The following is a 27081-nucleotide window of genomic DNA, read 5'->3' on the forward strand; positions in this document are numbered from 1 at the left end:
CATTATGCTGTTATTTAGATATTTTAGATTATTTTTAAATGCAATAGCAACCTACTTATCTCATACAATTCCTAATTTAAACCTCGTAAGTTAAGCTAATCCGTCTGGTAGTTTTATTTAAATTATGTAAATATTCTGGTGCCCATTTTAACGTTTTGATCATGTTAATGTAGTATTGTATACCAACGTTGTATGAACGGTTTTAAATGTTATGTATGATGAATGTAATATACCTATGTCATTAATTAAAATGAGATTCTAAAAATGAATTCAGTGTTTTTCTTTTATCTTAAGCGCAAGCTCTAACATTATTGAAACACTAACTTTTTATGACTAAAAAAGGCTGGTTTTACTTTTTTATGGCTAAAATTAAAAAGCCACCTTGCTGGGGAGTTCAGACTCCTAGAGGTAATATCGAGTATACCTATAGGTATATCAACAAATGTGGCTGCAAAAGTGCCTTACAATAAAAACACGCTTAATTTAAAAAAATAACGAACTCGCAGATTGGGTTTCCTACATAAGTTCTACGAAGATAGAAAGTGCCTACCATGTTTTTAATATGAGTATTTCAAATGATGGATCCTCGCAGTCGAGGGATTGATTATCATAAGAAGCGCGTAAGTCGATGCCTTTAACGACCGTTTCAAATTTCAATCTACAAGTGTATTTCCATGAAAAATATAATATCCCTTAAGAAACAGAAATGAGCGTTTCCCGGTAGAATAAATACGGATTGTGTCGTAATTGGGGGTCACCGACTTCTCTTTACGCATTCTGATTATTTATAACGACTGGCTAGCGCGGGTTTACGTCCCAGAATAACGCCTCGGAACTTCTCGGTATCACAGCGCCGTCGATTCCGAATCGGAAATAAGGGCCTGGCCACATGGGCGCGTTGCGGCGACGCACCGCAAAAATTCTGCGTTGCGTTGCCGCGCCGCCAGTTTTTACGGCAGAAAATCTGCGGCGCGGCACCGCTACGCAAGAACTCGCGGTGCGTCGACGCACCGCAAAACCTCGCGGCGCGGCACCGCAACGCAGAATTTTTGCGGCGCGTCGCCGCGCCGCCAAAACTGGCGGTGCGTCACCGCTGCTCGCAATTGTGAACTGTTGTGTTCTAATTAAACTTCGTGTCGTTTATATTTAACCCTTCTTTACTTGGTGATGGATTTTTTTCCAAGCATCACAAACATTGAATCAATGGTAGATTTAGTACAGTTTTTCACGATAAAATACTAAGCAATATTCGAATTTTTCAATATGCTATTAAAAATCATCTTTTTTTAGTTACGTTGTTTCATATTAAAAAAAATGGTGATAGATTTTTTTCATTATTTTTCCAGTGCTCAGCATATATACCACCATGGTGTCACATATCTGTAAATTGTTAAAAAAAGTAAAATCATGCAATTAAGGGTTTATTGACATTTGTGTTCCTGCCGGTGAGTAAGGCTGCCAGAGCTCAACGAGGGTGCGGTGTGCTGATGACGGGAGGACTTACGGAACTAACTTGTTCCGTCTATTGTCCTTGGAGTCGTCGGCAACCCGAACCCTCCTTGGAACTTGTACACTCCTTTTTGGTGTGTACTTAACACAGCAAAAGGGAGTGTACAAGTTTCTAATGGGGTGGCAACGCGCATGTGACACTCTTTGAGTTGCAGGCGTCCATAGGTTACGGTGACCGCTTTACATCAGGCGGACCGTATACTTGTTTGCCACCGACGTAGTATAAAAAAAAAAAATTATCAGATTTATGGAGTGCCTCTCTAATTTATATTTCCGCAATGGGTACATCGATGGGTAGATTTAAATAATAACATTTTTAACCCCCGACGCAAAAAACGAAGTGTTATAAATTTGACGTGTCTGTCCGTCTGTCTGTCTGTCTGTCTGTCTGTCTGTCTGTCTGTCTGTCTGTCTGTTTGTCTGTTTGTCTGTCTGTCTGTCTGTCTGTGTGTGTGTCTGTCTGTGGCATCGTAGCTCCCAAACGGATGAACCGATTTAGATTGATTTTTTTTTGTCTGAAAGCTGAGTTAGTCGGGAGTGTTCTTAGCCATGTTTCATGAAAATCGGTCCACCATGTCGGGGTCGGGGGTTTTTTCAAAATTTAATTAAATAAATAATTTTATGACTTTTATGTAATTCCCAAAAGATTTGACAATTTGTAAATACATAGGTAAAGAAAATATTCGTTCTATCTGAATATGACGATAGGTACCTACGTTAAAAATAGAGCGCTTTCGAACTACGTCTGATCCGAATCCGATAAATTCGTGAAAATAAAATTACGCACTATTATGGACTATGGACGGAAATCTGGCAGGATTTTGGAGTAGGCCCTTGAGGCAACCTGCTAAGATGCTTCTCTTATCATAGTCAACCTCAGGTCTGCAAGCTGGCAGCTGGGGAGCGGGGCTAAATCGACAATCGATTATATTTTTAAGACGACACAGGACGGTTCAATTTCCATACCAACGCTCTCGACTATTTCCCCCCTGGTTTTTGAAGGTAGACTGATTTTTTCAACACAGATTATTTTATAAATTGAAATATACATCATACTTACACGAAAGAAAAAACGACAAGGCCCAAGGCAACAATTAGTGCTTGCACCTCCTATCTCCTTTGCAGCATTACGATATAGCGAAAGACTATTTTTAACCCACGACGCAAAAACGAAGGGGTGTTATAAGTTTGACGTGTCTGTCTGTCTATTTGTCTGTTTGTCTGTCTGTGTGTGTGTGTCTGTGACATCGTAGTTCCCGAACGGATGAACCGATTTAAATTTAGTTTTTTTGTCTGAAAGCTGAGTTAGTCGGGAGTGTTCTTAGCCATGTTTCATGAAAATCGGTCCACTATGTCGCGGTCGGGAGTTTTTTCAAAAATTTAATTTTGTTGTTAGGTTATTAAATAACAAATCAAAAAAATATTTAATAAAATAATTTGATTTGTTCCCAGTCAGATTGTTATTAATTATTAATCTTATCTGTGTTGGAACGTTTTGATATTTTTATTTTTAAAGACGCTCGAGTCAATCAAAAATTTCCAAAAACGGCCTTTTTCATTATGGCGCAAAAAAAGTGATACTCAAGATTGGTAACAATTAGCCAAAAAACCTAAACGGTACGACATAGATTTGATGAAAAACGTGTGAACTGTGCCTTAAAAAAATAAAACAGAAAAACGTAGGTACGTCGTTTTCGTACGTGTAGGGAATGCAATCTCGACGAGATTGGGGCCCAGGCGAGATCTCGGGAATTCATGAAACCAATCTCGCGAGATCTCACCAATTTCGAGATCTCGCGAGATTGGCCGGTTTGTGGGTTTATTCTTGTAAATAATCACAATATAGCAATGAATAAGGATAACAATCATAAGAATGATTGCTATTATGAAATAAATATTTATCTTGACTATTTTTTCAGATTTTTTTGATGTATTTTACATTGTTTAACATAAATTAAGTACCTCACAACTCACAATATATTTTTAAAACTTTGAAGTATAGATTATTATGTAAGAAAATAAAATAATTCACGAATGGGTAGAAGCGTGCCAATTTCGAAATCGTTGTCATGCCAACCGCGAACAAGTACACAGTAGAGACTATTTAAAAAATCTTTATTGATGAAAGGATAAAAATTTAACATTATAAAAATCAAGGTTATCCCTACCATCATTAAATAGACCCACATAAAAACATTAACTCTACTCAATTAATTATGAGTATTATGACTAGTTGACTACTAATCAATTATTTAATTATATTAGACTACCAATACAATACGCTTCTTAAACCCGACAATTAAATAAGAAACTAAAATAGAAAGAAAAACGGAAATATATACATAAATATCATTAAATAAATATTATTTTTCCACAGATTGACTTAGTCCCACGGTAAGCTCAAGAAAGCTTGTGTTGTGGGTACTCAGACAAAGGCATACATAAAATATACAAGTACTTAGATACATAGAGAACATCCATGACTCAGGAACAAATATCTGTGTTCATCACACAAATAAATGCCCTTACCGGGATTGAAATCCGAGCCCGCGGCGTAGCAGTCAGGGTCACTACCCGCTGGGCTAGGCCAGACCGGTCGTTAAATATATAATAATAACATATTACAATATATAGTAGTGTGACTATTTAAAAAAGAAATAAAAAAATATATAATACAATAATTTGATTTTTTGAGTGTAAAATAGAAATTGTTATTGGTTGCCTAACAAACGAGAGCCGTAATGAGGTTGTTGTAGGCTTCTGCTCTCTCGACATCCAACAAAACTCTGTGCACGAAAATTCGTAAAATAGATGGTTATATACACAGCCATAAGTGTAATACCATAATGGCGAATCACGCAAATAGGTCTGGCTGACACCTTTCGAATTATTTCGAAACGGTCTGAATCTGTCATTCGTCATTCCGAACTCAGATAGGTAAATTATTGAGCGAAATAAGCGAGTTGAATCTCTCGATCTCTACTGAGTTAACAAGTTGGCGAGTTCAGTTAAATGATATAGTTCATATAAATCATTTACAGCTTGGGAAAGAAATATGACTAGTCATTTCGCGAGCTTTTTATGCTTGAGTTCAATCTCGTTGATCTCGCGAGATCTCGTCAATTTTTCGGCCGAGATCAATCTCGCTAAAAATGACCGAGATCTCGTACAAAAGAGATCTTGCGAAAACGAGATTGCATTCCCTACGTACGTGTTTTCGCTAGGATCAATATGCAAATGGATAATTTAGTAGGCAAGTTTTATTTAAATCGATTAAATCGTAAATAGTGGCTTGCAGCTAAAAATAATGTTCAACTGGAAAAACCTAGGTACGTTTTTTCGCTAGAATCTACATTTTAGTAGGAAAATTTCTTACAAATAGATTAAAATTAAACTGGTACAGATTTTTTTAATTAGCCCGTTATAGTGCCCTACTGCTGGGCAAAGGCCTTTCCCCTTGATTTCCTCAACTCCCTCTGGTGTTATTTTTCCGGCCATGAAGTCACTCATAAAGGCGTCCAAGTCGTCTCACCATGCATGCGACAGACCAGACGTGGCATGCATGATGCACAAATACACTTCAGCATGGCGGTTTTCTTCCCTACGTACTTTAATATGTACAGATCATTTCTGTCGTAGATCAATTTTAGCTGTAGACCACCTTTAACGACTAACTTACGAAAAACTAAAAAATGTTTACAACATGTCGGTGTGTACCTTAAACAAACCATGAAAAAAAAAACCGCCTCCTAAAAATAAGCGCGTTAGAAAACACGGAGAAAAAAGAAAAAAATAATTTTACATTGCAATAATATTGATGATTAGATTTCCTACCTAAACCTTTGAAATCAGATTTCTTAAGACGATACGATACAGGTCAGTTCTCCATACAAACGCTCTCGACTATTTCCTCCTTGGTTTTTGAAGATAGAGCAATGATTTTTTCGACACAGATTATTATTATTTTTATCTGAGTCGGACCGTTTTGATATTTTTTGCTATTCTTATTTTAAAAGATGCTAGCTCCAATGAAAAATTTCTAAAAACGGCATTTTTCAATATGTTTCGAAAAAGGGATACTCAAGATCGGTAACAATTGTCCAAAAAATCTAAACGGTCCGACACAGATTATTTCATTTTTATTCAGATTCTCAAATTTCGTTCCGTTTAAATAAGTTTTGAAGGAGGAAAAGAAAGCGGAACCTCGATTTCAAAGATTTTTTCGCAATATCTTTTAACTGAGTTGTTCTTAATGGAATTTTTTTTTTCGATAAATCTAGTTAATAAAACTAGTATATTTAACTAAAATTCCCAAATTGAAAGGGGGACTCCTTTCCATTTTAGCATTTTCGCTCCCGTAGCGTCTTAATGTATTGCAATAATCTAAACATCCAAATTATAGACTAATCAATTATTTTTGTTAGTAATTAAATTCCGTTAGGCCGTTTTCACATTATCCGATCCGATATCGGATGTCGTAAGGATTTCAATGGAAAAAATACAAGATGGCGCCTGTAATGTATGGGATATCGGTCCTACATCCGATATCGGATCGGATAATGTGAAAACGCACTTACGATTCATTAAGTTTTGAAGGAGGAAACAGTCGAGAGCGGAACCTCGATTTTAAAGATTTTTTCGCAATATCTTTTAACTGAGTTGTTCTGAATGGACAATTTTTTTCGATAAATCTAGTTAATAACACTAGTATATTTAACTAAAATTCCCAAATTGAAAGGGCTCCCTTTCCTTTCCATTTTCGCTCCTGTAGCGTCTTAAATACCTAAAAGTACTTAAACACCTAAAAGTACTTAAATACCTAAAAGAACAACCAGCGCATCGTGTCATCACGCACGCACACAAGGGTAGCTTAGCTAACACTGCGACACGGCCGGCCGTCGCGGCACGTTGCCGTATCGTGCAAATGCCACATTGAGCGGTGTAGTGTAGGGTTGCCAACCGTAGGTAGTATACACAAAGACAGGAAAAATGCTCTGAGGAAAATGATAAGATATATAGTATTGTAAGTAATATATTATTTTGGTTCAGCGTACTGTAATTATTTTTTTCTACTCCCGTACTGTTATTCGTGAGTTACAAGGTCGTGCATAGAACTTTAAAACCCTACATAAAATATGTCAGGACAAGTCTATCTAGTCTATACCCTGAAAACATTTAGTAGCAGTAGCACGATATAGCTGTTACAGTTCAGTAAATACATTGCTACCAACTTAACAAACCAATTCGCAGAGTCGAGACTCCTTCGTTTTCTGCTGCGTTCATTGGCGACGCGTCGAATCGCATTCAAATGTATGAGAACTCGATTCAACTCGGCTCGATTCGTCTTAGTGGCCAGGCTTCAAAGAACCATACCATAGACAGTTTTATTTTCATGTTTGCACTCAAACTGCATATTCAAAATGGTAGGCGGTCCACTAGATAACTAAGATGACTGAAAGTAGGTATTTGTTGATTTATAATTTTCTTTCAAAATAAGTGCTTGGTCGTATAAAAAGTATTGTATGCAACGGTGTTTAACTGAGTCAAAAAATGCTCGTGGCGTCTTTATTAACAATTTTCGGCTTCGCCTCAAATTGTTACCCACTCCACTCACCTTTTTTGACCTCTTTTAACCACCAGTTGCATAAAATACTATTAATTTCTGTACCATTTTTTTTGTAGGTACTGTACTGCACACAATTACACCATCATATTTAAAATAGATACCTAACTTAGATAAGTACTCGACACCGATAGCAATAAGAAGCTGCAGGGCAATCATGATCGCGTGATAAATGATAAAACATCGGGCCGTCCCTATCGCACTTACAAATAGTGCGATAGGGACGGCCTGATATTTTTATCATTTATCGCGCGACCATAATTGCCTGCCTGCTGTCTATAAGGCTGTCCTTTCGTCCTTCGTCCACATTAGAGATGGGCCGAATATCCGGTAAATATTCGGTATTCGGCATATTTAGTTAATCCCAGCATCTCCAGTAGTCATACTAGTTATGAAAAAAAAAGCTGCACTTTTAGATGGAAGCAAGCCGCTTTGCATGGTGATAGTAGACATCATAGTAAACGATTTTTTCCAAGGATATCGAAATTTCATCCCTTAGGAAGCCGAGCGCAGCGAGGTGTTTTATGAAAATGAAAAAAATTCTATCTTTTTATCATATGGTCCGATTTTGACAAATCGTATCTCAAATGAAAGATATTGATTAGTGCAACTTAAAAAAAAATTTAAAAAAAAATATTGTTCAGAAAAAGTAACAAAAAAATTGAAAAATGTAAATTTACGTATCGCATTAAACAACTTCAAAGAATGAATGACAAAATGTAGAATATCGATATACGAGTTTTTTTATATCAAAGACAGATAAATTCATAATTGAAAACTAAAAACCGCATCGAAATCGGATCAGTAGTTTTTAAGGTACATGTTGCCAAAGTTGGAAAAGTTTAGTTTATATGATCACTTTGCAATTCCTTTGCCAGAAAGTCAGAAATAATCTATTTTTCTTAGACATAAAAGTACACAGTGACAGTACACATCAAAATAAAAGTTTTTTTCTCGAGGATATCATAATTTAAGCCCTTATAAGGACGAGCGTAGTGAGGACTATTAAAAACTGTTAAAAAAAATTCTATTATTTTTGTGCTTTGTCCGATTTTGACAAAAAATGTGTCAATTGAAAGGTATTGTTTAATGTAATCGAAAAAAAAAATTAAAAAAAAAATTGCTAAAAACGTGTAAGAAAAAATTAAAAAAAACTTAAATTTTCGTATCACGCTGAATAACTGCTAAGAACGACAGATAAGATATACAATGTCGATACATGAGTTTTTAAAATCAAAGACAAATAAATTCATAATTATAAACTGAAAACCGAATCGAAATCGGATCAGTAGTTTTTAAGAGACAAGTTGCCAAAGTTGGCTTAGTTTGTTTATATGGTCGCTTTTAAATTATTCAGCCAAAAAGTCAGAAATAATATATTTTTCTTACAGCTAAGAATATGCATTGATAGAAGACATCATAATAAATGATTTTCGCTGAGGATATAAAAATTTAATCCCTTAGGAATCCGAGCGTAGCGAGGTTTGCAACGAAAAACAACAAAAAAACAAGTTTTTTTTTGGGTGGTCTGATTTTTACAAAACGTGTGTCAGTTGAAAGAAATTAATTTATGTAACATAAAAAAAAAACTTGGTTTTTTGTTGTTTTTCGTTGCAGACCTCGCTACGCTCGGATTCCTAAGGGATTAAATTTTTATATCCTCAGCGAAAATCATTTATTATGATGTCTTCTATCAATGCATACTCTTAGCTGTAAGAAAAATATATTATTTCTGACTTTTTGGCTGAATAATTTAAAAGCGACCATATAAACAAACTAAGCCAACTTTGGCAACTTGGAATAAATTTAAAAGTGGAAAATGTCTGCCTTGGGTGAGACTTGAACTCACGGCCTCTGGATCGATACTCCAGCGCTCTTAAATCCGCTCTTTTCCACTTTTAAATTTATTCTAAGCCTAGTGGCATCGATTGCAGACGTTTCTGCTAATCAGAAGTTAAAAATTTGGCAACTTGTATCTTAAAAACTACTGATCCGATTTCGATTCGGTTTTCAGTTTATAATTATGAATTTATTTGTCTTTGATTTTAAAAACTCATGTATCGACATTGTATATCTTATCTGTCGTTCTTAGCAGTTATTCAGCGTGATACGAAAATTTAAGGTTTTTTTTAATTTTTTCTTACACGTTTTTAGCAATTTTTTTTTTAAATTTTTTTTTCGATTACATTTAACAATACCTTTCAATTGACACATTTTTTGTCAAAATCGGACAAAGCACAAAAATAGAATTTTTTTTTAACAGTTTTTAATAGTCCTCACTACGCTCGTCCTTCTAAGGGCTTAAATTATGACATCCTCGAGAAAAAAACTTTTATTTTGATGTGTACTGTCACTGTGTACTTTTATGTCTCAGAAAAATAGATTATTTCTGACTTTCTGGCAAAAGAATTGCAAAGTGATCATATAAACTAAACTTTTCCAAATTTGGCAACTTGTACCTTAAAAACTACTGATCCGATTTCGATGCGGTTTTTAGTTTTCAATTATGAATTTATCTGTCTTTGATATAAAAAAACTCGTATATCGATATTCTACATTTTGTCATTCATTCTTTGAAGTTGTTTAATGCGATACGTAAATTTACATTTTTCAATTTTTTTGTTACTTTTTTTAATTTTTTTTTAAGTTGTACTAATCAATATCTTTCATTTGAGATACGATTTGTCAAAATCGGACGATATGATAAAAAGATAGAATTTTTTTCATTTTCATAAAACACCTCGCTGCGCTCGGCTTCCTAAGAGATGAAATATCGATATCCTCGGAAAAAATTGTTTACTATGATGTTTACTATCACCATGCAAAGCGGCTTGCTTCCATCTAAAAGTGCAGCTTTTGGTCAAAAATTCTCCATAAGTAATGACTACAGAGGTCCGACAGGTTTTCTAAATATATATTGTTTTTTATTCGAGGTGAGATTTTAAAGACCAGTTCTTCGAAACTTGCTATTGTCATTCTGAAATATTCTTTGAACTTCACTTCACTTGTCTGTAATGCCGCATATTTCCTTTCAAAATGAGTTCCGTCATTATTCATTTTATATATATGTTTATGGGTTGACCCAGCATCTTCTTTTCGTCTCCTTTTTTTTAAGCGCCTCCGTAATACGAGCAAGAGCAGAATGCGCGTAATGGGATCCATGTCTGGATGATCGTGATGTTCTGCACTGTGTATAGTTATCGAGGCGCGGCGACGCACCGCCAGTTTTGGCGGCGCGGCGACGCGTCGCAAAAATTCTGCGGTGCCGCGCCGCGAGTTTTTGCGGTGCGTCGACGCACCGCGAGTTCTTGCGTCGCGGTGCCGCGCCGCAGATTTCCTGCCGCAAAAACTGGCGGCGCGGCAACGCAACGCAGAATTTTTGCGGTGCGTCGCCGCAACGCGCCCATGTGGCCAGGCCCTAAGGATTCCGGGAAACTGCCGGCCTCTCGTCTCTCGCGCACGCGAGTGACAAGGACGCAGCACGCTTTTTGTGGCCCAATGATAAATGGCTTTTGCACGGGCCGTGTAAGGTGCTTCACTTATCTGGAAATGTTTAATGCGACCTTTGACACTGACTTTTATTGGAAACTCGTTCTTGGGATTGTCTTCGGTTTTATTACTTTTTCGTATCGATGGTATGTGTTGGAGTGTTACGCGGGTTTAATGGGCAAGTAGGGAATAAAATGACAATATAAACCCACAACAGATTCCAGTTTGGGTCCAAATAAAAAGTTTCGTAGAAAAGTACTTGGGATTTTTATTAGCTTCTTGGTAAAAATATATTTGGCAAATTAACATTTACATATTTAAGTAGATGTAAGTATGTACCTAAGATTATGAGGACCCTCGTATTTTTGTACAGTCGCGCACAAGGTTCTAGCTAAACTGGACACGCCATTACAGTGAAGTATTGAACATCCAATTTAGTTAGAACCCTAAATGGATCGCGGTGTGTAAGTTACCTACCTGCTCGGCACCAGCAGATTCTTCGTCTTCTGATAATTGTACATTACGATACAAGTGCAGGAAAGAGGAAGTTCGGAACGAGTGGCGATAAATGAAAACACGACCGAAGGGAAGCGTTCTATTCTATCATCCCGTAGAAAATATGAATTTCGCGCCTGTTTTTTATTATTATTAATGACAATCTTGATTGACCGGCTATATCATCTCTCCGTCTCCGAGCCAATTAGTGGCTTCATGAAAATTATAAAATGAATTTAAATAAATGAATATTTTGATAGAAGCACTCGCAGTGACGAAAAATTTATCGTTTGCTAGGCTGGCTCGACTGTTTGAGATACATTTTAAGTCGCTGCTAAGTTGACCAAAATGACGTTGTCTGCTGTCACTGTCATTTGTTAAAAGATCAGATATGTCATTCTATACTGTGTTGTGTGTCTGATTTCGATTTGTTTTTATTTATTTCCGTGACTTTATTAGTAACAAAATCTTTATAATAACTGTATAAATTATGAAAATGGTCTATACACATTCTAGAAACCAATTATAATAAACATGGCAGCAGCCTTTCAACAACAAATATTTGCTTTAGACGCTCGCTTCAACGCTTACAGGGCTCCGAACAATCCCAACTTTAGTAAGATACACTTCATTTGTACATTTTCCTTTAATACTTTATCAATAATCAGTTAAAATTACATATATGAAGAGATTTACTTCTATATGGAAGATATTGAAACAATACAAGTAGTGTTATTCTCCTTATGTTTGCAGAAACCTTGTATATACGAAGACGCAGTCAATTGCTAAGGGAGAATGCTAAATTCAAAGTAAGTAACACAAACAATCTTGGGTGCATCTTTTTTTTATTTTAATTAAATGGCTTCAGTCCCAATAATGATTGGGACTATTTCGCCAGTGTCAAGGTGATATGAGGTAAGTACGACAGTGTATGGTGAGTTAGCACTTATAAATTGATAGCTAGATTTTACAAGAGCACGTGGACTACCGGCCGTTGACGACAAAAAAGAGGCTAAATGCGTATCGAGATTAATTCTTCATCAGCTTCTCACTAAGACATTAGTTTACTGCATAATAAGCTATAGATATTATACTTAAAACAACATAAATGAGCAAAGAAAAAGAAATTATTCACGACACAAGACTGTTAAGATGGCGCTCGAACCGGAAAACCAAACCTTGGGTGCATCTGATATCTTCATCCACAGATAGATTGGGTAGTTGTCAGAAAGAGTCATTGAATGCATGGGAACTTTCCACACACACACAAACTTTACAGTCTCTTAATTATTAGATAGATTTACTCTTTAAATAAGAGAGGAAAATAAACCTAACTATATTTATAACTTAATCTGTATTAATCAATGTTTATTTTCATAGTACTTATCAATGACATGCTTAAATGATATTCCTAAAAATTGTAAATATTTATACAGTAATTTTCATTACACTTATGTTGACCGAAATATAGACTAATTTAATTAGGTACCTTTTTGATTTTCGTTGACTTCCCATTATTTCAATGCAGTTCTATGCATCACAATCACAGAAAACCAAATTTAATGACAGAGAATACACAATTCTAATAAATGTATTACATAAAACTGAGTTTCATTCTGTATATCGTCACTACTTTAAAAAAACTTGTATCTTCGTCCGTCAATGAGAATAAAATTGTAGTAAGTACCTATGTATGGAATGCATATAGACTTACTGCGTTTTAACTTTGAGGAGCAGTGTGAGATACGAGATTTTTTTAAAGTAGTGATGATATGTGTTGTATTGTAGGACATAGAGACCATAAAGAAGTACCTCCACATCCGGAGCCAGCTGCTGCAGCGCCGCTATGGAGTCCAGGACAACATATCCATCAGCTCGGCTTCCTCTCGCCAGAGATCCAGCAGCAAGGTACAGTATCAAAGATCGTAAGAGGAAAGTCATTCTCTCAGTTTTTTGAAGGTCCTATGCTACATATGCATACGAAAGGGCCACAGGGTTCAAGAAAGAGGACACTAACCAGATGGCAGGATGACATTGTGGCTACTGCAGGCAAGGAATGGCAAAACATGGCAAGAGATAAAGTAAAATGGAAACAGCTGGAGGAGGCTTTTACACAGAAGAAAATCAACAATAATAAAAAACAAATAAAAAAAAGAAAATCTTCTATGTAGAATAAATCTTTTTTTTTTTTTTTATAAATGGGCTTACTCTTGACCACAGACTAGCCAAAGGCAAAGACGTGGCCTACGATGGAGTGAGCTCGCCCAGAAAACTCTTCTTCTTCTTCCTCGTTCCCTCAATGTTGAGGATCGCGACCACAAGTAGCGTGTCTCCATTGAACGCGGTCATAATTAAGCCATGTGGACTGCACGATATAGGCTGCCGCCAGTCGACTTCTTCACACAGTCGGACCATCTCTTACGAATAAATAGAGCTTAAATAAATAAATGCTACATGAGCTAAACAGTAAAAATAATCACCTCACAATAATCACGTCAGCCACCGACATCCATACTATACTAATATAAATGGGAAAGTGTGTGTGTCTGTTTGTTTGTCCGTCTTTCACGGCAAAACGGAGCGACGAATTGACGTGATTTTTAGGTGGAGATAGTTGAAGGGATGGAGAGTGACATAGGGTACTTTTTGCCTCTTTCTAACGCGAGCGAAGACGCGGGCAAAAGCTAGTAGCATATAAAAATATCCACGCCATCTACACAACAATGGAATTGCCCACCTTCCAAGTTGCTGGCACTGGCAGTGAATGTGTTAAAAACTAATTAAGGGTTTGTCATTTATATTTTAAACATATCTTTATTCAAATTCCAGGCAAGTCTGGCGCTTGACGACTTCCCTCAGAGCTCCAACAACAAGAAGAAAAATGAAATGTCCATATCAGAGAACTATGCGTTCACTGGAGTACACCATATTTTTGACCAGGTCTGTGAAACAAATTAACCAGAATCGTTCTGTTTTTTAAAGTGAACCTTTGAGCAATTCAGTATGGTTTACTATTTAATCCTTTACTGCATATTATTGAAAGAATATGGATTTAGTAATATAACGAACCAGAGCACTACAGTTATTGTTTGCAAGATAGGGGCCATTCACTTATTAAGTCACTCCAAATTTCAAGTTTTTGAAGCCTCCCCCATGTCACGCTTTTTTGTATCCCTTTAACATGGATTATCACATTCAGTATGATCCCTCCTTCCCCTTACGCTGTGATGTAATATATGGATGACGCCATATCGAACCGTCTAAATAGGGCTTTACAGACTTTTATTCCTATCATTTCAGCATTCGGAGCAAGTGAGCGTAGTAAAGTTCGCCAATAACGACCGTTCGAAACTTGCATGCGCGTCGCACGACGGATCTGTCTCCATCTGTGACGTCACCGCGTCTCCGCCGCGAGTCAGCTTCGTGCTGGAGGGTCATACGCAGCCCGTCACAGGTAACTGCCACTTGTAAGCAAGTGACTCAAGTGAGCGTAGTGAAGTTTGCCAACAACGACCGTTCGAAACTAGAGTGCGCGTCGCACGACGGTTCCGTACGATGGAGGGCCTCACGCAGCTCGTCACAGGTACTACATGTGAACAAAACAAGTTATTCAAGTGATTACGCTCAGCGAAGCTACGCTCTGTAAGTAAGTGTAGTGAAGTTAGCTGACGACGACCGTTCGAAACCGTTCCGCGACGGTTCCGTCTCCATTTGTGACGTCACCGCGAGTCAGATTCGTTCTGGAGGGCCACACGCAGCCCATCACAGGTACCTGCTACAAGTGAACAAGTGACAAATATTTGCGATTTCAGATGAGAGCAAAAATAAAAAAATTCTTCGGAAAGTTGAGTCCCGCTGTTCACCCGCTCGACGTGTCGTATAGGTAGACCCCTCAATGGACTTATTTATTATACAGGTTGCGACTGGTCAGCGTCCAATGAGCTGGTGGTATCGGTGGGGCTGGACGGGATGCTGGTGGTGTGGGACGTGTCGCGGCGCGCGCGCCTGCGCGCCGTGCAGGACCAGATGCGCGCGCCGCTGCTCGCCGTCGCCTTCCAGCCCGCCAACAACAACATGGTCATTGTATCCTTTTACACACAATACATCAGTACCCACACTTGTAGACAGTTGTAGTTTTAGAATAAAATAGAATAGAATATTCTTTATTTAACATCAGTTTGGACAAATATAACAGAGATAAATACAACACAATCTAGATGTTAAATTAGGAGCTTACTCAGCATATTGCCACGGCAAGCCGAAGCGCTGATTTTCAGTAGGTCCCTGACTTAATAAACTTTTATACCACACTTGTATAGTTTTACATTTACCTACACTTGTGTACCTACTTTAATAAAAAATAATCGAATGCGTAATGCAGCAATAGAGTCATAATTAAACCAGGGGTCGAACTCTCTCCTGATATGGTTACGTACGTATAGAGATGGGTAACTACCCAGGTAAATACCCGACGGTGGGTATTTACCGGGTAAATACCCGATATTTACCTACCCGCGGGTAAATACGCGGGTATTTTCATTTTTCTTCCAAATTTGACGTTTTTAAATGGTGTTTGGGCTAAAATAGATTAATTTAAGTCAGTCTTTGTAATTGTACACATAACGTTTATTCAAATTGGGAACGAATAGGTTGCTATGAGATAAAATGTGATTTTAGTGTATCACTCCAACTATACAAATCGTGTAATATTATTCTCTGACATACGGAAATAATTTCAAATGCTTTTAGTATAAATTATAAGTTTGATAAATTAAAACTGTAAATAAAAATATGTGAATAAAAATATTAAAAAAAAATCTTTTTCAAGCTCATAACTCATACATAGTATGTTTTATGACAAAAATGCATATAAACTTTTTTGTAGGAAATTGTGTCTACTTTAGTTCATACATACAATACTTTTCGATATTAATGATAGTTTCTATGAAATATGAAAAAAATACATTTTACCCCCCCCCCCCCCCCTAACCCCACCATAACCCCCTCCAACCAGTACTGGGAAGTTTATCTTTATCGTATAAATACGACTAATTAATACAATCTAAAAAGCACACATCGTCGGTGAGATTGCCAATTCCGCTATGTGCATTTTAGCTACTTTTCAGGAGAGACAAAAAATCGATTTACTAGAGAATTAGGTACAAACATCATTTCAATTTGTATCCAAAATGTGTCAAAAATAGCAAGAAATATGTTGTGTGAAAAAAAATGGGAAATAATAAATCACAAATTAAGATATACTCGTTTTTCTTAATTTTGTGCACATATGGGTATTGGTTTTGAGCTTACTAAATACATATGTGAAAGTCATGCACATAGGAATCATAAATACTGTTTATTTGAGGTTTATCAGAGTAAGTTATGTGCGTTTAGGGTAATAAAAACAAAACAACATGATATAACAATCACTTGTATCAGAAATAAATGATATTATCCAAAGGAAGATGTCAGTATCTGACAAAACTAAAGACCTTCCTTGTCAATTACTAATAATATATATTTACGTACATACATACATACAATCACGCCCGTATCCCATAAAGGGGTAGGCAGAGCACATGAACTACTCAAGTTTTAGTGCCACTCTTGGCAAAAAGGGGTTGAAAGAAAACGAAATTAAAAAAAGAACTTAAAACTCGTTCTGACTAAATTCAACGTAATTATAACGACAACCTATGAGATAGCGACATACTTTGCCACATAGCTGACAAGGGAAGCTTGCAACCAATTGAGACGGTTTGCTACGGTACCTTATTTCCATTTTCTCTGCAAGTGCCGCAAACCAGGTCCATGAACGAACTTGCGACCATCTTCAATGCACTTACGCCACTCCCTCCGTTTCTTAGCAAGCGTGTCCTAGTTTCGGTAGTCGATCTTAAAGGCAGCCATGTCCTATCAGTTGCAAAAGTGCATGGTTAATTTATCAATGAATTCATTCCTAACTTCTCCGTGCACTTTTGCAGGTGATAGTACCTCTTGGCGCAGTCTTTGAAGCGAAGCAATGACCTCCCAACATCTTTTTTTGGCATTCGCTACTGTGCCCAGAAGAACACGGCATGGTAAACGAGAGGGTTCCATCCTGTGCATATACCCAATCAACGCAGTCGCCTCTGTTTGAGAAGCATGGTCAGACTGGGCAGCGATTTCTAGAGCTCTCTGGTTTGACGACCTGTGATGATATGCCCAACATCTTACGCAGGCATCGCTTATAGAAGGAGATGCCACGGCGTTTGACTTTGGCATACGTCTCGGCTTCGTACAAGAGTATGGTCTATACACAAGCCTGAAAGACTAACACCTTGGTCTTAGTAGTCAGGAGTCTGTTTTGCCATACTCGAGCACTAAGCTTTCCAAAAGTGGTAGCTGCCTTACCGATGCAAATGTCAACCTCTGCCTAGAGCGAAAGATTGTCGGTTATTGTCGTAAGGTTGTCTCCAATAGCGTGCCATCGAGTGGAATTTCTGCCTTAGAGATTGGACCCATCATTAGCTGAAGCTCACAGAGGTAGCAACAAAGGCTGCGTCATCGGCATAAAGTATTGGCATTAAGGCTGTCAATTAAAAGTTTATGCGTTTCTTCTGTGATTTGAGGAGTGATGTGTTGCACAACTTTGAACTTTCTACCGGCTCTTGTATGCAGATGAATACCAAAGCAGCAAAGACACACACGGTACACGGTAGGAGCCAAAACGCAGCCCTATCGCACACCTCGGCAGACACACCACCAGGGACTGAGGAGTCAAGGAAATCGCTGTGATTCCCCGCACCTGCGCCACCCTCTTGGAAACTGGCCGTTAGAGGCCGAGGAGTTTACCACATATTTCAGCTCGGACCTTAGTCGCGTTTAACGGGGATTCCATCCCGGGCTTGAGTTTGTAGTTTTCCTTCTCGAAGACAAGTGGCTCATCTCCCCTATAGTTATTAGCTGCTTCGTTTGTGAACTTAGTCGCCTTTTACAACACCCTCGTTCTTCTTACCAGGGTTGGTGCTACTCTTACGCAGGATATACTACACAGTAGATGATGCCCAACTACTCCAATAAACAATTACTACTGAGTGTGTGTCTGTGTTAAAATAAGTCAGATATGAAGTTATAATAATTTATCAGTATCAAGAACGTTAGAATGAAGTATAATTGCTACCCTCTTACTGTGTTAGAAAATGTTAAAAACTTGCCGAATAATCGACGACAAAAAGGTACTTTACAATATTAAACACAATAAGTTACACTTTACGGTTAAAATATTTAGCTTTGAATACCAGAAAACAAAAAAATTAATTAAAAAATAAAGATATATCACCGAAACTCATAAGCATACTAAGCAACAATCCATACTGAATCCACACATGTGCAGTAGTAATTATCAATTTCGTTTATTTTACTTGGTTACCAAAACCTATATGTGCTTGGAAGTACATGTGTATTTATTTTTGGGGCTAAAATCACAAATGTGTTTAGTTAAAACATGATCCAAGGAGAATTTGCATATGCTGGTTTTTGCATTAGACGTGGAATACAATTTTAAAGTCAAATCTGCAAAAAACGAAAAATCGAAAAAATGCACATAACGGAATTGGCAATCTCAACGACGACATAAAACATATTTTTTAAATTATTTTTAAAAATATACATTAAAACTTCTGTAAACTTAATTGTCTATTTGACTGAACAGTTTTGTTTTAAATGGTGTATAAAAATTACAACCACTAACTCAGTATTTATCTCCATTTTAACACAAATCAGCATGTCCAACATGAAATGAATCTACCCGTCAATTTGGGTAGATACGGGTAAATACCGGGTAGATAGGTATTTACCGGGTAAATACCTGGGTGGGTAGATTGGGTATTTACCCACGACCCATCTCTACGTACGTATGCATTTACACGTAGGTATACTAGTAGCAAGGACGATTATAAAGGACCAGCAGAGTCCATACTAAATACCGTACCCCGTTGGCAGCCGTAAATCTATGTCACTAGATGTCACTAAGAGTGTCATTTGAATAAAAATGGTCGTTTTTTTTTTAAAATACGCACGCGGTAGTTCAACGGCATTACAAGTGATACAGTGAAAAGTATATAGATGACGCTAGGGGCCCGTGTCATGTTTCAGTCCCTGTTTACAACGCAAGCCATCGTTCTTATTTTGAATTATGACAATCATGCAAAAGAGTACCATACTGTCAAATTTTCTATCTCTTTCATTTTGAGCGTGACGTCAATGATTAGTAATATTACTTTCAATATATTTAAAATTTAGATTTTAATGAAGCCATTTCGAACGGTGTTTATGATAGATATCATGTTGACAATCAATCTCCTGACCGTCTCGCTCATACCAATCCTATCCTATATTTGAACGAGTGCGACCGAAACAGTTGAGTATTATTGAAGATTTTTGAATGTCTAAAATCTTATTGGTAGTTGTCGAAAACCCGCTTTTTCCATAAAGTGTTGGCGCGACGTCAAGTCGGTGATAGGCGTACGAGCAAGTACGCGTTGGATGGTCGACTACTATGCGCAGCGGTTTTTACGCGTACTTACGGTGACACACAATCGAAAAAGGTCGTCGAGCCATAAGTACGCATACCAGGGTGCGTAGCCGAATGGCACTAACGCTCACGAAACGCTCACGAAACGAAACGCTAGTAGATATCTATCTCTATCGCTCGTGCGTATTGGCGCGACAGAGCCGGACAAACTGGCACGGCGTTTCGTTTTCGTTTGGCGTCGGAGAAATGCCATTCGGCTACGCACGCTGCTCGTATCGTACGTTTATCACCCACTTCAGACTGCGTTTCGATCGGCGTTTAGCGACAAAGATTATCAGCTCGGCTTCATGGCTTTACGAACCTTAGCTCGGACCATCGAATATGAAACTTATAAACTTCTTTATACACAAGGGTATAAAGAAGTTTATAACCAGGTGCTCCATGACACCATTGCACCAATCTGTCGCCAGCACCGCTACACTTCAACGGCCAAGTCACACAACATCCATACTAATATTATAAATGGGAAAGTGTGTGTGTCTGTTTGTTTGTCCATCTTTCACGGCAAAACGGAGCGACGTATTGACGTGATTTTTTAAGTGGAGATAGTTGAAGGGATGGAAAGTGACATAGGCTACTTTTTGTCTCTTTTTATGGATATGGAGTGGGGGGATCCCCACTTCCTTAGAATGGAGGATGGAAGTTTGTGGAGAGATTTTCGAATTTAACGCGAGCGAAGCCGCGGGCAAAGGCTAGTTAACTATAATAATAAAGAAATCGCAGTAAGGAAATTTATGTAGATTTCATTACTTTTTAGAGATAAACAAGCAGCTCCATCGAGACGGCTATTTTTTACAGAATGTTTTTGGTGGGATATACATAGGCATAGGTATATATAACACTAACAAGGTATCTATTGTCTTAGTCCGTTTTCACATTATCCGATCCGATATCGGATGTCGGAAGGATTTAAATGGAAAAAATCCAAGATAGCGCCTGTAATGTATGGGGTATCAGTCCTACATCCGATATCGGATCGGATAATGTGAAAACGCATTTAGTCTCATTAATTATTACTTATATCAGAGTTTCACTAATTATTTCCTTTTATTCATTTATTATCTCAGTTTAGGTTTATACGAGTACCAAACGAGTAGTATACGAGTAGAAAATATATTACCAAAACAATACAAACTATCATTAATTTATTATAAAAACGTAATCCAAAGTGCCACACCTGGAGGCCTAACTAATCTAACTATCCACGTTGTGTCCAAGACGAAGCCTGACCGACGAAGCTAGCAAGTCTCTCTAAATGTTAGCTGAAATACTGTCAAACCATTCACTGTGATTACTCAGATTATTATAAGCAAAATGATCTTCGAATGAACTTTCTGGACAATTGAGAAGCATGGGCGCAGTCGAAACCAGCTCGCCCCTTCAGCCGTGTCCCGTTGAAAATCGGAAAGATTCTTTTCCTTAGCACATTTAATGTTTACAAATTGGATTCGCCTTCTGTCACCTAAACTGGTAATTTTATGTATGAGGTCATTGGTCATACAATTATTAATTTATACAGTTATTAATTCTGTATCTCTACTCGCATTGCTGCTGCGATTCTAAAATATTTAATATCCATATATTATGAATATTCAATAAATCATACAATGACATTCGTGATGTGACATGGATGTCAGATGTCACATCTGTTGGCACAATGATTGCGTTTTGTTGAACGTATTTGAGCTCAACATATAGGTTTATTATCACTAAGTATATCATATTAATGAACAACGAAACGGATGTGACATTTTCCTAGTCCACCAACGTCATCTAGTCATTTTATTTGGCAATAATTAGTCAACATGCGAACAAACTTAGCCAGCGAAGCGATCACAACTACGTCGAGGCGACCAAAAAATATAATTTGTAAAAATTGTGTTTTGAGCCAATATTTTGATATTAAAATAAAGTTTTTTGATAGTTATTCATAGTATAATATAAAAACAAGTAAAAATATGTGTGAAAATATGTTTTTTTCCACTCCCGGGTTACAAAACAACGCCATCTAGTTTTAAAGCAAAAACTAAGCTTTTTTCAGGGGTACGCTTTTTTGTATGGGCTATATCAGTCTAGTATTAAATGGTCCTTGCTAGTAGTACCAAAGTAGTACCTAAAACGTGCATACCTTTACCATCCATATTATACTCCACTTTAATATTATACGTTATAATATGTTATAATCCACTTTATAATATTATAAATGGGAAAGTGTGTGTGTCTGTTTGTTTGTCCGTCTTTCACGGCAAAACGGACGGTTGAAGAAATGGAGAGTGACATAGGCTACTTTTTGTCTCTTTCTAACGCGAGCGAAGCCTCGGGCAAAAGCTAGTTCCTTAATAAAGCTAACAGGCCGGAAACGCAAAAGGGATGGTCGAAGTGCTGAACGTGTCCACAGGAATATACCCGAAAGGTGAGACATACACCAATTATTACATACTTTTCACAGGTGTTGCGAACGAAACCTTTTATTTGTATATATAGAACTTACTTATTCTTATTGCAATACCTAAACGCAGCCGTTGGGCTCGGCTAGTTCCGTAAGATTTATAAAGAGCCAATAGGAGCGTACCACATACAATGTATATCGCGGCCATTGAGAGGCACCTAAACTTAACCAACCTTTTTAACTGCTCAAGTATTGCAATTGACTCTTTCATCATCTTCCATACAATTATTATAGTTTACTTCATATTGAAGTTTCACTCAAGTCGTCGGCTCCTGATCCTGCACGGCGGCTACAACAGGAAAATATACTATGATATAAAAGAGTAAAGTTATGGGTACCAGGTAAATTTCAGAGGTCCCTCTGTATTCAATGATTACTTTTGAATTGATTACTCAAGCTTGAAATTATTTTATTAGTCTATTTTTCATTTGAATAATTAAATTTGCAGGCGGCAGTAGCATTCTGGGCGGTCGTGTGCTTTCTATAGCTTGCGAATCGAGCGGACGAATGTTTTGGGCTGCTAATGACAAGGTACTATCAAATCACACAGATTGTGGGTTTGTTGAAATTCAAATATGCTCTTCTTTACTTAATAATAAAGTTGCGCAACTTCTTCGACTTCAAGTAACTTCTGCTGATTTTTTTTAGAAAATGTCCAGTGGCCTCTTATTCTATTTCGATTGTTTTCCTATGAAGCCAAAATACACTGTTAAATTGGTCTTAAATTGTTAAAAAATAATTTCCTCACTGTACCCATATTCTTGAGTTTCTGTTTTCCCCCTGAACTTGACTGAGAATGTCTTAGGCATCAAGTCCGCCTTTTGTACTTACTAATTATTATGCAATCATCATTCGTCTGCCCTTATCCCAGTCATTTGGGGTCGGCGCAGCATGTCTTCCGCTTCCATACCTCCCTATTGTGCAATAAAGTTTAAATGACTTGCTTATTTCCAGGGTGTGATAGTGAGCTACCGTCTGGAGGGCGCGGGGGGAGCGCTAAGTAAGCTGCGGCGCTGCTGCGTGGACGGAGCTGTGTCGTGCCTGAGCTGGAGCCCCTGGCTGGCGCGCCATCCCGCGCTGCTGGCCAGCGTGGCCACCGACACGCTCTACCTGTTCAGGTAAGGCGAGGAAACTAAAGGATTCTCTTACTAGAGTCCAAAATCCAGAAGACGTTGATTAAAGTACACATGGCACTGGTCCCATCAAAAGCGAATAACCTATAAAACAAACGAAAGGTAGTCGCTCCAAAGAGACGCGATGATAGCGCGGGCGAGTTATAGCTCGTAGCAGAGCTATGAACTACAAATCGCTCGCTCTCACTTTTATTTACACGAGAGCGACTATCTTTTGTTCGTTTTTATAGCTAAGAGTAAGCTATGTACTCGTTTCTGGTTGGACCAGTGCCACATTATCGTGTGTTTTGGCCCGTCTATGCGCTAATATTGGTCGTCAAAAACTTTGTTTGGCATCATAACTATCACTTACCACATGGGGCTTTATATTTTTATAGGTAACGGCAAGAAACTCTTATATTAAATAAATTTTTGACCAACAGGATCGCAGACCGTGACGGCACCTTGGCCTTGAAGAAGCGTTTCTCCACGATGCACCGCGAGCACAGTGTCAAATCAACGTTCTGCCCAATCATGTCGTTCCGACGCGGAGTCTGTGTTGTGACAGGGAGCGAAGATGCCACCGTCTACTTCTTGGATATAGAGGGGACTTCCAACCAGCCTGTAGTCAACAAGTTACAAGGTTAGTACAGCGCGAAGTCGAACTTTTTTTTCTGTCTCACTATGGTCTAACACGGCGGGTGTAACAAGGTTGATAAATTAGGTAAAGGAGGCCTGTGGTTAGCAATTTTGATTGATATTGAAATGGACTTCGAACCTAATTCCAAATATAAATATATCTTAATATATAATACCAAAATATCAGAGCATTCGGAGCTGTCTAAACTCTCACAAATATCGGACCACGTCTGTATTGTCAAGACGTGAGTGCGTGCGTACTCCGATATTTGTGAGAGGCTTTGGCAGCTCCGATATATCTGATGGCGATGGTACCTACATAATAAGAGCCACTATAGTGTACCAACTATATATGTTTCGTGTTGTATGCAGGGCACGCGTCGCCAGTGCTGGGCGTGAGCTTCAGCTACGACGAGAGCCTGTTGGCCACCAGCGACGCCTCCGGGCTCGTCATCATCTGGCGGCGACCCTGACTTCATACCAACTAATAGCGCTGGAGGCCTATGTCTGCAGTGGACGTCTTCTCAAATGATGAACCATGCTGACCAGTACGAACAGACTTATTTCTTGATCGGAAATTCTTGTACATTATTACATATTCACGCCTGTATTCCCTTAAGAGGTAGGCAGAGCACTGAAATTGCTCAAGTTTCAGTGTCACTCTTGGCTATTAGGGTTTGAAAGTTGTGAGATTATTTGAGCAATTCCCGAAAAGTTTGTACATTTCGATCACGTTTCCGATTTTGATAAAAATTGGTAGACTGATACAGTCCATGATGCTGAGCAAGATCCACTAGGTTTCCCAAAATGTCCTAAGTTGTTTGTATGAAACCTTCCTTTTTTGTTACCAGATTTCTATACTTTTTCGGTAACAAAAAAGGAAAGTTTCATACAAACAACCTAGGACATTTTGGGAAACCTAGTGGATCTTGCTCAGCATCATCGACTCTATCAGCCTACCAATTTTTATCAAAATCGGAGACATGATCCAAATGTACAAACTTTTCGGGAATTGCTGATTTGTCTGCAATAAAGTCCAAAATTCCATGTTTAACGTACATTAGGTTGTTATGAAATATCGACGCTCTCCCGTATTTCTTTGCGTAGCAGGGGTATCAATCGATATAAGAAAGAGTATTTGCTTGAAAAGTCAGATGTCTCGGGCTAATATCTAAACCGAGGCCCTTCATGACCACATAATATCCATTAGGAGTTCAACATAATTCTACGTTCTAAAAGACTAAATGAGCAATATTTAAGAAACGTAAGAAAACTGGATAGTAATTAAATATTGTGCTTAATAGTTATGATTATTTGTACTTCTGTAACTATTCATTTCACATTCCTGAACATTGAATCTCAAAAATGTATTCATTAGATTGACATTATTTAATCTAGTTATATAAGAAAAGTTTATGTATTGTTTTAAATGAAAGTCATATATTGAGTTACGAGTTTTATTCATTATTTTTTCTCCATAGAAATACTTTTAAAAGACAAGACAAAGTCACAATATGAAAACCTTCAACGTTCACATTCACGAAATACTGCGGACAGTTCATACAAATCAATAACAACTTACAAACAATAAATACCATAATTATTGGACAATTCATTCAATCAAATAATTCATTGTTCTTTACCGACGTAGTATAATGGAATCTGTCTAGAGATTTCGATTGAAGCGCCAGGACGAACGATGCGAAACCTCAACTACATCATAACAAAATGGACTCCTACCGTATTTACAACTGTACATTAACGAAAACATTCTAAAACTGTAAAAATAATGTTCAGAACAATAAACGTGTCGTACAATAGATATAAGCAATAAAATTTCATATTAAAAATTTTCCTTGGATCATTAAATTATATTTACATTCAACTAAATAACTAAAACACCATGATATGGAAATGAGAAGAATTGCACATTAGGTTCACACTTGGACGTATTGCATATTATGTTGTGTCGTGGGACCGGCGCGGGCGAGGCCTGTGTTCAGTGCGTAGAGTTAACCACCTTTAATCATAAGCCACTCTAGAACCCTGTCTGCTTTATTAGCTATAGAAGTCACTTTGACGTTTACTGTGAAAAGGTTCTATAGTGACCTAGGATTACTTGCACGAACTTGCCTTGTCCTGCGCGAGTCCATACTTGAAGTCGCGCTTGATGTATGCACTCGCGCGCGACAAGGCAAGTTGTGCTAAAGGGGCTGAATACACTTCACCTCTCTCAAATAAGTGTCAAAGTTGGAAATTCAAGTTCTAACCGTAAGAAAAATAATAGGTTACATCAAGGTCAGTGAGTGGACCAATAATATGTTTTATTAATAGATACTAGAGTATACAGCCAGACCGCCGACGCCGAATACGCAATAATCACCACAACTCTTTACATCTACTCCTACCTTATCTAATATAAATTTTCGCTTAACTAAGAATTGGCTTTGTAACCTCAATTTTATACCGATATATTTAATTTAGATTTCATAATGTCGAGGTTCGATAGATGGAAGATGCGATTCACTTGTGCGTATGTGAAATCACCGTAGATGAAATAATTTAGACATTGAATAACTTAAGTCGCGTTTGGGTCTCCGCTCTAGATTCTATGAGATTCTGCCTCCAAGATGCGACTACGTTTAATAAGTGGACACTTGCAGTAAAATATAGGTAATTTCTACCAACTTTATTTGGTTATTGAGATGGATTTTCAAAGTACTTATATTTTACTTTATGTGTAACCGTTAACCATCGACTCTCGTGCCTAATAGTACAGTCAGCAACACATTTTCTACATGAACGAAACATATTCAAATGCACTGTTATATTGTCATGAGATTAAGAACCAGGTATTATTGAAAATTTCGTCCATGTAGACATAGATGCCGATATTCCTTAATCATAGCGTTATTTATACGTACCAAACGCAACTCTACACTATGTTAAAAATTAGAGTAACACTTTACGTATGAAAATCTAGCAAGTATAAGAATGGGCTAAAAACTTTACAAAAATGGATAGGCCATCGTACTACAGTATTAAAATTAGGCTGCTTTTCCACGGGACTGTAAACGTATCAAAGCACTTACTTATATTAGATACTGCCGGTTATTTGTACCTTACATCTGTAGTCTCTTATAATATTGTTGGTATTTAGCATTTGTACGAAATGCTAGTGGACGTAGCT

The 27081-nt window shown here is 37.7% G+C and overlaps 1 protein-coding gene across 1 annotated transcript; it reads left to right on the forward strand.

Moving 5' to 3' along the window:
• Positions 1 to 11506: 11506 nt before the first annotated feature.
• Positions 11507 to 24584, forward strand: LOC125233662 (WD repeat-containing protein 13-like). The gene is made up of 11 exons (XM_048139730.1): positions 11507 to 11732; positions 11870 to 11925; positions 12905 to 13024; positions 13946 to 14056; positions 14417 to 14570; positions 15033 to 15199; positions 22044 to 22104; positions 22589 to 22671; positions 23095 to 23258; positions 23696 to 23895; positions 24264 to 24584. The coding sequence occupies exons 1-11, from the start codon at positions 11651 to 11653 to the stop codon at positions 24362 to 24364; spliced, it is 1299 nt and encodes a 432-aa protein (XP_047995687.1). The 5' UTR covers positions 11507 to 11650; the 3' UTR covers positions 24365 to 24584.
• Positions 24585 to 27081: the final 2497 nt, after the last annotated feature.

Source organism: Leguminivora glycinivorella, chromosome 14 (genome assembly GCF_023078275.1).
Source record: "Leguminivora glycinivorella isolate SPB_JAAS2020 chromosome 14, LegGlyc_1.1, whole genome shotgun sequence".
Lineage (NCBI taxonomy): Eukaryota > Metazoa > Arthropoda > Insecta > Lepidoptera > Tortricidae > Leguminivora > Leguminivora glycinivorella.